This window comes from Callionymus lyra, chromosome 13, assembly GCF_982586985.1.
Source record: "Callionymus lyra chromosome 13, fCalLyr1.hap1.1, whole genome shotgun sequence".
NCBI classification, from domain to species: Eukaryota; Metazoa; Chordata; class Actinopteri; order Syngnathiformes; family Callionymidae; genus Callionymus; species Callionymus lyra.
Genome location: NC_141830.1, coordinates 7,311,153 through 7,322,238, shown reverse-complemented (window position 1 = coordinate 7,322,238; position 11,086 = coordinate 7,311,153). Strand labels below are relative to the sequence as shown.

The window sequence follows — 11,086 nt, the reverse complement described above, 5'->3', positions numbered from 1 at the left end:
GATGTACCAGAAACAGACTTAACCAAGCAAAACTGGTTTTATACTTTATACTACTCACAACTACAACAATAACGGCTTTTTCTAAAAAATCGTGTTCAACAACTTAATTTCCACATCCGGGGAGAGATGCTTGTGTTTTATATTGTTTGATGTACTGTTGTATCAATGACACGAGTAGGCCTAACTTAGCTCCATTCATATTGAATTGAATCCTCCAGTGCAGTTTCTCGTTTATATGACAGAGTTTACAGTGCAAGTCAATATAAGTAAGTAAGCAAGTAAGTAAGTAATATTATACAATCGAAACCATACAAAATAAAATATATACTTAAAAGGTCAAGATAACACAGAGAACAACACAGGAGTCACAGAAAACACTGTGCAAAACAAGGTGTTTGTTTTCAGAATGCATAACAGTATTGGCAAAAGTAAATGTAATTTATGCTCAAATCCTCACTCCATTGACAGCCACCTCTAGATTCCACATGATGGTGGAGCTATAGGAGTCTTGGGTCCAAGTCTTTGCAAAGAAAATGTACGCCCTCCTCCTTCTTCTGACGTATTGTCAGTAGATAAGTTATTCAATTCTTTCATGGCAGCATTTTCTGCTCATACGATGTTTTGACTTGTTGACAAAAACTGTCTGAGTAATAAATACGATGGGAACAATGATTCCAGCAGCAGAAGATGAGAGCACTTCTTCAGGTGTTGTAGGAACGTGAAGAGGATGTCGGGCTAGTCCACGGAGGTGGTTGCTGGTACTCTCCTTAAGATAAGTCTGAAGCCGCCAGACGTGGATGGGTTAGTCACCAACATGGATGTCCAACTGTAGCCGGGGGGAGATTGAGTTGTAGAGGAAGAGACGACAGAAGAACTACAGTTAGAAGGGGAACTTGGAGGGCTTAGTGTGGAAGAGGAGGATGAAGTGGAGGGGGAGGAAGAGGATGAAGAAGAAATTGATGAGGAGGGGGAATTTTGTGGGACGATAGTTGCAAAGGTCCGGCTTGGGGTTGTTGAAATGACCAACCTCGATACGAGGCCATCATTGGTCCGGCTTTGATTTTCCCTTATTCTTATCCTGAGGACAAAACAATAATAAGGACATGTTAGTGGTCTTTAAATGTTTATTATACAGTAGACTGGCTTGATCTTGATCACGACACAGTAACTGCGACTTAACATGAAATATCTTTCGAATTGAGCTCCATTAAAGAACATACATCATTTTTTTTTTCATTTATATAAACATCTGTGTTGCTTTAGACTACGCAAATTATATTAGAATCAGTCAAAATTATTGCCAGCAATGTAAACACAACACCGGAAAATTTCAGAATATAAAAATTAAATAATATTAAAGGAATAAAATCATTTAAAAAAACAACAACAATAAATTAAAATAAGAGACATTGCCATAAAAAACATTACATTTAATTAAACAATATTGATGTTCCGAAAGAACTAGAACGTATATTATTATTTACCGTTTTCCATTCGACTCCATCCCGTTGGTCGCCATGGACAACAATTATTTTCTCTTTGTCGTCATAATATCAAATCCATACGATAAGAGGGACGGTAAAATGCGAAAAAACTAGCCAGCATTATCCAAATAAAAACTAACCAAAATCTTCAGTGGGTTATTTTGAACGAAAAAGGCAACTTGAGGTATCAAATGATGGTTAAATGTTCTAAATACACCAAATTAAATATAGATTCAAGGTAAATAACATAGAAAATGGTTTTACATAATCTTGATAGTGAGGTTTTTTTAAAAAAAGGAAGCCAAATACTGGTGTCTCAAGGTATCCAGAAGGAGGCAAAAAGTAGAAAATAATATCAAAGGATGTTTCTGATGTCACCATTGAATTACATATCAAGGCTATTAAGCTTTGATTCATTATACTCTTTTTTTGTTGTTGTGTTATTTGTTTGTTTATTGCTCATTTGCGAATTATGTGGAAGAAATTCAGAGAAAGTCATTTTAGTCCAAGATAACAACCAGAATGCTAAACCCTAATAAATATAGGACTTTTGCAATTAAAATTAATTCCAACTATAAGACCGTTAAATATTCCGACGGACCCCGAGTACGTGAACGCACCAGCGCATGCACTTCCGCATTCGTGCTCCTCCCCGATCCAAGATGGCCGTCCCTGGACCGATGTGAGCCGCGATGCACATTTTTAGCCTTGACATGTAATAACAACATGACCATTGGCCGTTTCACTGCTCGATCCGAAATGCCAGGGGTGTAAATAATCCATCTCCGCGGTGTGCTCTCACGTTGACCGATGCAACACGTAGAATGATCCTGTTTTCCGGCGGGTCGAGCTAGCAAGCAGCCGTTAGCAAATACATGAACTTGTCTCTTCATTCAAGTCGGTGTCTTCTCTTGTCAGGTGAGCACATTCTCCTTCTTCCTGCTGCGATGAATCCGTTAAAAATGCTGGTCGCATGACTTAATTTTTTTGACTATTGTCGTAAAGCATCTTCTGCTTCTGGTCCTTTTACAGTAACGCTAATGTTACACACAACAAACAAGCAAAGAAACCGAAGTACTAAAATATTTGTATGTACTGGTCTCTGGGGTTTTCACGTCATGTTATATCTGCGTGGAAGACGCAACACATCGCCATAGTTTAAGAATTCTAAGTGTCATGACGTGTTTTTTTAAATCGATGTTTACCTTCAGACTGATGTCCTCACCTTGTATAGCATCATGAACCAGTCAACTATGACTATACCTTATGACTGAGATGGTTAAATGTGATAATACATAGACATGTTATGATGTTTTGTTGGATAGTAGTCTTTATCTTTTAGAGAAAAAAAATGTGTTGCTGTCAATGATTGTAAATTTGTCAAATTCTTGATTTATAGCATCATAATCATGTCATCTTTGACCATGTCACGATACTCAGATGGTTAAATATGACGATTTAATCCTTTTTTTTTAAAATATTCTACATTCAAATGTTATGATATTTTGTAGGATAGTAATGTACAATAATACATGAGGTAATCATTGATATTTTCTCAATTTATAGCATCATAAATGCCATCCTTTGACAATGCCTTACACACAACATAAATAAAATATGTTTTAATTACTACATTCAAATGTTATATTTTCTGATATGGAAGTCTACACCGTGTAGAAGTGATCCACGGCAGTCATTGTTTGTAAGGCTGTATCAGATCACTGATTTAAGGAGGAGTCTGACCATGAATAGATCTGAAAGTAAGAACCAGAATTTAAAAATGGATCCTGAAAGAAACTGTCAGCTAGTAAAATGTTTTAAGAATCAGAGAAATTTGAGTTCTTCTACTAGAGCAGGTCAGAATTCTCACTGCAAAGTTTTGTATAATCTGAAGGCAAAACAGCTCCTTCTTGTTTACACACGAAAATAAACTCTTACAATATTCAAAACGAGAAGACGCAAACGCGTGGAAAAGTTACGCTCGCCACGTTGTTGCAATTGGTTATGTCCACAGTTTTTATTTTAATATATATATTTTTTTTTTAACTGTGTTCGCAGTATTTCAACATCATGGCCGTCACACAGTTTCGTCTCTTCAAGATCTGCACATGCATAGCCACTTTGCTCAACTTCTTCAAGAGGTTAATATGCAGGTAAGAGTTCCACGTGTAACACAGATGCAGACATGCTGGTTCAATACATAAACTAATGACACAAAAAGCATTCTATGTTGATGTAATATATTTCTATTGTACATTACATATAAATTTGAAACACTAAGGGGTTGGGCATCGTTTGATTTTTAAAGTGTCTTTTGTCTGTGATTCTCTATTTTTTTTTCTTAAAAGGATTTAGTGATGTCATTAATGTATAAAAACTTAAAATTGAAAAACCATTTTATTGCAAATAAATTCTGAAAAAAATGTAGAAATAATTGTTTATTGTTTTTTAGTTTAAGCTACTGTCCATTTTGACTTGGAAATAGTGATATAAAAAATGGCAAAGCCTTGAATTTTCTTGACTAACTTATTTACTGTATAAAGACATTTCTTGTGTTTTATTCCAGAAGTGGCAGAGGAAGGAAGCTGAGTGGTGATCAAATAACTCTTCCAACAACTGTGGACTATTCAACATCTGTTCCAAAGTCGGTAAGTACTCCCTTCCTTCCATACAGTTGTTTTTTCCTTTATCCAAATCTTTTTCATCCGTTTGATTTAAAAATGGAAAAGAAGATGTTACTGACAGCTAAACCATGTTTGTGTTTTGGAATGTGCAGCCGGAGGTTGAAGAATGGAGCTCCTGGGATGAAGAAGCTCCCACGAGTATAAAAATTGAAGGTGGGAATGGAAACGTTTCCCCTTCTTTAGATGGAATTGAACAAGAGCCAGACTACTTCAAAGACATGACGCCCACCATCAGGAAAACACAGAAGGTTCGTTCCACTCGTTGTTTTAAATTAAGCTTAGACAAAAATAACATCTGCCTTTAGTGTGATGTTAAGATTTGAAATGAAAAAAATTATTTGATACATCACTGTATTAAAAAGCAGTTAAAGCTTTACTGTATGTTGAGTGGAACAATAGGATTGTCAGTTAAATGGGTAGAATTGATTTGTATATTTAATCTGTATTAACAATTCTATGGGCCTCAGACAGTTGTGCCTCAGAATATGAAGTTTGAAGTTGATGGCCATGGAAAACCTGAAAAAGAAATTGCAAGGAGGAAGGGAGAGAGAAATTATGGAAGAAAGAAGGAAGGAGGGAAGCTAGGAAAGAAGGTAAGGAAGGGACGGATAAGGGAAGTAAGGAAGGAAGGAGGGAGAGAGAAAGGAAAGGAAAGAAGGACGGAGAAAGAAGGGAAGGAAGGAAGGAGAAGGAAGGAAGGAATTGTGATTGTCCCCCTTGTCAAGGATTTATAGTGAAGTATGTACTTGAAGTTTAACTGTGTGCAAAATGATTACTTGAATAAATGTAGTGTCACTTTAAACATGATTTTGAAGTGATGCATTGGGAGTCTATGGTGTCCCGAGTCTACAGAAAGTGTGTGATTCCAAACTTCTTGGACGAAATAACGTTAATTTATGAATGAATAAATTCTTCTTACTTTTGTTCTCATCTAGATTGTGTTGAAGAAGCGGGAGCCGCTGAACTACCTGGTCCCGGATGGCTCGTCTGGTTTTTCTAGTCGCCTGGCAGCTTCTCAGGACATGATGACATTCAATTCTCCATCAGTAAGTTAGTCGGCACATTAGGAAGTGATGTCTTGACATTGATAAACGTGTAGGATCTATATTAATGACCATTTGACTTGAATTATATGATTCACAACACTTTAAATCACAGTTTTGATACTTTTTAAACATTTTTAAAGAGCTGCGGATAAAAAAAGATTGTCACCAAATTTCAGTCTTTTTTTTTATAAACTTGCAAGAAAAGTTTCCTTTATTGTGTTTAGTTCTGATTGTATTCTTTTAATTTTCTTTATTAGTTATTGTTGCTATTTTCACAAACTAGAGCCGCACATATATCATTTATGTTTGTTTTTTTTCAAATTTGTTGTTCAAAGAGCGTTATGAAAAACAAGTGGCAATAATAATTTAAATAATAATGTTTGATTTTAGTTTAAAACTGTTTGATTACAGTCCAAAAATGTTTGATTTTAGTTGAAAATTCTTGAAAATAGTTTTATTAAAGAGGAAATTTGTTGGATTGAAGGTGAAAATTGTTTGATTAAAGTTAAAAATTGTTTGATTTTACTCAAAAATGGTTTGATTACAGTTGAAAATTGTTTTATTAAAGTTAAAAATTGTTTGATTTTACTCAAAAATGGTTTGATTATAGTTGAAAATTGTTTTATTAAAGTTAAAAATTGTTTGATTTTACTCAAAAATGGTTTGATTATAGTTGAAAATTGTTTTATTAAAGTTAAAAATTGTTTGATTTTACTCAAAAATGGTTTGATTATAGTTGAAAATTGTTTTATTAAAGTTAAAAATTGTTTGATTTTACTCAAAAATGGTTTGATTACAGTTGAAAATTGTTTTATTAAAGTTAAAAATTGTCTGATTTTAGTTAAAAATGGTTTGATTACAGTTGAAAATTGATTTATTACAGTTTAACATTTTTTGACAGCAAGAACGGAAGATAAATAAAAGCATAAATACTAAATAAATAATTTTATTAAATAATTACTTTTATCCTTCTCCAGACGGAGCTTGGTGAAATGGACAACTGGCAGGGGGATAGTAACGCCTGGGAGGACGAGTCTGATGCTGCCTGGGAGGCGGAGGAGGTGCTCAGGTAAATTCACCTTTTAAACCAGACCGTAGTTCAGCCGTGGTCCAGCAGGGAGCAGTGTTTCACAGTTAATACACATGCACTTCTTCTTCATGGTCGAACAGGCAGCAAAAGCTGGCCGAGAGGGAAAAGCGATCGTTGGAGCAGCAGAGGAAGAAGATTGAGAAAGACGCGCAGAGGATGATGAAGAAGGAGCAGAAGATGGCCGTCAAGCTTTCATAACACCCGCTCAATCCTGACGGATGAGTGACAGACACTGAATCAACCATCGGTTAAAAAAAAAATCTTTCAAAGCCATCAACCAAATCTGGTGTCATTCTTTTACAACCGTTCGCTTTCCTTCACCAACAGTGGTTTTATGTCTTTATCTTGATCAGAAGGGAAATGATTGCACTTTTTTTTTTCTACTCTGGAATCCAGTTGTTCTGTTCAAGCAGATGAAAGATTGAAGTTTCATCGCAACGTTAGAAAAGTCATCAGCTACCTACGCTCAAAACTCTTTCTCTTTTCTTTGTCTTATTTATTCCTGGAGGAGACAAAGGGGTTGTCGGTGCATTCGAAGCGCTCACTGCTCACCAGGGACATCTGCTGGTTTATTTGAATTGTTTTTTTTAATATATATTTGTCTGTCTCTGGTTAATTCCTTGTCGCGGGTCATGAGTTCATTGTCCTGTACAGCTTTTAATTATCTGTGAGTCTACATTAAAGTCAAGTGTGGCTGAAACTTCAGAGCATTTTAAGTGTTTTACATGTATATTTAAATTCTTTCTCAAGCATGAAGACGGACTAACGATCAACATGGAGTAATAAAACAAAGGGGACACCCCCCCCCCCCCACATCCCCCTCTGTAAGAACAACCTTTTCACATTCAGGGTTAAAAAAAGGAAAAATAAATGATAAAACATTTGTTTCAATATATATATATATATATATATGCATATTAAAACAATTTGACGCTATAGTTTAATAAAATAAGTACATATAGTGAAATCTTTGGATATACAGAAATGAAAAAATATATAGACTTTATATACTGTATATGTATATATGTTGATCTTTCTCGCACACACACACACACACACACTTACACTCTTATTACATGTGCAGTTTCAGTCAGCAGAAGGATGATGTCTTTGGTGCTTATACCGGCGTAAATATCTCGCAAATATTTAGTTTCTTATATTTCTTATTTCCTACAGCTGGTCGCAAGCATCGTTAAACAGTAGTAGAAGAAGAAGCTGTCGTGTCATTTCCTGTTAGTGAGTAGCGGCAGTGTTTGATTTGAGACGTACTATCTGATGAGAATTTTATCGTACTAGTTAGTACGTACTCTATTCTGATGCATACTAACCTCCAGTGCACTAAGAGAAGTATGTGATTTGAGACACAGCACCGATCTGGTCCAAGGTCACATTTTACTTGTATTTAAGTGAGTAAGTAGTTTACATTTGTCTGAATCCTGAAGCACGGAGCTGTTAGTTCGCCATTATATCTTCATCCCAGTTTCACAAGCTTACGGCAAACGTTTCAACCAAACAAAATACTTGAATTGATCTTTAAGGTCGTAAGGCGTTTACTTCTTCTGAGACTTGAGCTGTGTCTCAAATCGCACACTTCTCTGAGTGCACTTTAGTACACATTAAGATCGTTCTTGGCCAGAGCACAAATTTTTGACAGATAGTATGTCTCAAATCAAACACTGTCGCTACACAGTTACCGGAAATGACTCGACAGCTTCTTCTACTACTTTTTAACGCTGATTGCAACCCTAAGTTGGAACTCTATCTTTGACACTCGACACTAAATTTTCACCAATTGTGATTCATTTCTGGTCACTGCATAAATGACTCACTTGCTAAAGGTGTCGCTTCAGGCAAGATTCCTAATGTGTTAGAGTCTTCAGTCAAAAACAAAATGACTCCAGAAACATTTGGTTTCCCTCGCAGACATTCTTCTCGCCCGAGAGTGTAGAATACTGTATCTTCTTTGAATATTTCAACACATGAAGGATTTCTTTTCTCTCCGGTTGTCATGACTACCGGCTGCCTCCACAGCAGTGTTCTACCAGTGCTGGATCGTTTTTTTTCGTGTTTTTTTTTTTACGATTTAGCAAAAGAGGGCAAGCATTTATTTATATTATTTTTTACCTTTCATCTTTTGTGTGGCTGCCATTAAAAAAAGGGATTTAACAAATACAATGTCAGGAAGTCTTTTAATATCTTGCAGAAAAAGTGGGTGAATTAGACTTTGACACCTTTTTTGTTGCAGAATTGAATAAATTAAACCCAGAAACTTTCCAACTTACGTATTTGAGGAATATATTAAGTGAATACATTTAAGAATACAGCATGAATGAGAGAAACCTTGTCAATAAAAGACCTTTTTAGGGTCATTTTATAAAAGAAAATGCTATTAAATCACCAGTTAACTTTAGTGATCTAGGATTCTCAAAGCAAAGATGTTCCAGACCAGACCTGCGTCACAGAGACTGATCTGCTTCCGTAAAAAAATAATCATCCTTGCTCGGTGGGGAAGCCACGTTCGGAGACAATCATTACGAATTAAACACATTTATTCTCGCTCCAGTTTGCGTCGGGAGATGACATCATGTGACGCGACCGTCTGCCGGAGACAAATCAGAGGTTATATAACGAAACGCCATATGGCTCAGTGGAATGATGTCACCACATCAGAGCAACCAAGTGTCACTTCCTGTGGATTTAATCAGATTGATGTGTATAATTCAGGAGATCAGGGTTGGATGTTGCGTCACAGCTGGAGAACAGTTGACGTGAAAGTCCAAGAAGCACTTTACAAGGAGAGAAATTCCAGAGTGGGAAAGCTTTTACATAAGACGAGCAACCATGAGAGCACTTTTTAATTGATGGATGTCGAATAAGTTTTACAAACAAAGCTAGTTGAGGTTGATGCAACTCCTTACATGAGTCGTTTCTTTGTCGTCCCTCCTGTCGACTCAACTATTTTGAGAGACGAGACATTACAAAATGAATCAATAAATGTACTTACACTGATAAAACTGTTTATTTAATGAACAATAATACCCTAAAATCTGTATAAGTTAAGATCATGGATTCATTTAAATTTACATTTAAATGCTCATGAAATGGGTCATCCTTCCAGATGTTATGCAACACCTCATATTTATTTCAAGTTCTCATTATTTTAGCAAATTAATAACAATAACATGTTACTGAATAGTGTATTCTTAAACTAGAAATTCATGATTTATTCTTGTCCTGCAGATTTAGATTCAGTCCTATAGCCTTTCAAGTTCAAAGACAGTTTATTTTAAGTCAATTTCAATAACTTAATAACTTTTTTTTTTTCATCAATTCGATCTTTAAATACTTACAGATCGAATTTGTTTTTATTGAATTTCTTTACACCAAGAGTTTGCTATTCTAATTCCGACAGAGTTAATTGACCAAATCTTCTGCCAACCATGTGATGCGGAGATGATCATGTGACTCAGAAGAACGGGTGCGTAAATTGATAATTTTTGTTTCCAAGTAACTGATTGTCTGGTGGCACGATTATATAAATATCTTTTATATTGAATTTAAAAAGCTATGAATGAAGAAAAATTGCTTTTAATCATTGGAATATAATTATTAACAAATGTTAAAAAAAAATAGATACATTGAAAAGGTTTTTTTAATTCAATAATTACAAAAACATATTCAACCTTTCAACATACACGTTACTGAATTTACTTATTCGAAAAATAATTGAACGCTTAAAAATAATAAAACGAAATTATTGAAAATTACCATTCAATGATCTGGCTCTGATGTACTTAAATATTGATGATTCTAACCCCTGCCGGAGCCAAGGTCTGAAACAAGCCACTTCTTACACATCTATTTTTTTTATTTCCTCCTTTTGATACACAGATGGGGTCTGTCATATCTAACTTTCATACCACATAACGTGGTTATTAATGAAGAGAGAAGGAGTTATTATATTGTATACATTTCAAACTGAATTCTATACATGCTAGCTTAGCTAGTTTCTAACAGTGTTAGCTTGCTCGTATTGAGGCAACACCGGTTGTACCAACCTTTAAATTATTGTATTTTTCAATCAAAACGCTGAAAGTAAACGCAAAGATTGATCATGTTGAATTAATTTTCAACTCAAAAGGGAGAGTATCATGTAAATCCGGGCTTCCAAAATTAACTCAACTTGTAACTTCACGAAACATTACAAGAAAAAAAGTTTTAAAATAGTTATGAGTGGGATTCTGGTCTGAGGCTTAATTTTGATTTTTTTTAAAAATAATTTTATAAAGTGACATCTAGTGGTCTTTCAAGATTAAAACACTATCATGATACAGCATTAAACTACCGATGCTGTATCATGAGGCCTCATCACCAAGTTCTAGATTGTCAGGTTGCTTCAACACAATAGAAACCAGATCTGGACTAAGGTCACATTTTACTTGTATTTAAGTAAGTAGTTTATGTTCGTCTGAATCCTTTCTGAACCACGGAGCTGTTAGTTCGCCATTATATCTTCATCCCAGTTTCACAAGCTTACGGCAAATGTTTAAACAAACAAACTACTTGAATTGATCTTTAAGGTTGTCAGGCGTTTACTCCTTCAGAGACTTGGGCTGCATCTCAAATTGCGCACTGGTTAAAGTACACATTAAGATAGTGCACAAATTTGACAGTTAGTACTCAAATCAAACACGGCTTCTTCCATTTATTTTTAGCGCTGATCGCAACTGGAAGTTGTAACACTATTGTCGACACTTTACAGCGCTTTGCCAATTTAAACAA

General features: G+C 35.2%; 1 protein-coding gene across 2 annotated transcripts; it reads left to right on the top strand.

Annotated features, from left to right (window-relative positions):
- The first annotated feature begins 2,141 nt into the window (after positions 1-2,141).
- ebag9 (estrogen receptor binding site associated antigen 9) lies at positions 2,142-7,009 on the top strand. 2 transcript variants are annotated; one of them, XM_087805527.1, is made up of 7 exons: positions 2,142-2,402; positions 3,543-3,637; positions 4,051-4,132; positions 4,261-4,416; positions 5,104-5,214; positions 6,192-6,283; positions 6,385-7,009. In XM_087805527.1, exons 2-7 carry the CDS (start codon positions 3,555-3,557, stop codon positions 6,500-6,502), a joined length of 642 nt encoding a protein of 213 aa, XP_087661653.1. In that variant the 5' UTR covers positions 2,142-2,402; positions 3,543-3,554; the 3' UTR covers positions 6,503-7,009. The 2 variants fall into 2 exon arrangements, with proteins under 2 accessions (XP_087661653.1, XP_087661654.1); XM_087805528.1 differs by lacking the exons at positions 5,104-5,214; positions 6,192-6,283; positions 6,385-7,009 and adding an exon at positions 4,636-5,079.
- Positions 7,010-11,086: the final 4,077 nt, after the last annotated feature.

Bases quoted from the DNA above. Each gene is read 5' to 3' on its own strand.
- ebag9 (XM_087805527.1), top strand. From the start codon at position 3,555: ATGGCCGTCACACAGTTTCGTCTCTTCAAGATCTGCACATGCATAGCC. The intron at 3,638-4,050 runs GTAAGAGTTCCA...GTTTTATTCCAG, and splicing joins TTCAAGAGGTTAATATGCAG to AAGTGGCAGAGGAAGGAAGC. The intron at 6,284-6,384 runs GTAAATTCACCT...ATGGTCGAACAG, and splicing joins GAGGCGGAGGAGGTGCTCAG to GCAGCAAAAGCTGGCCGAGA.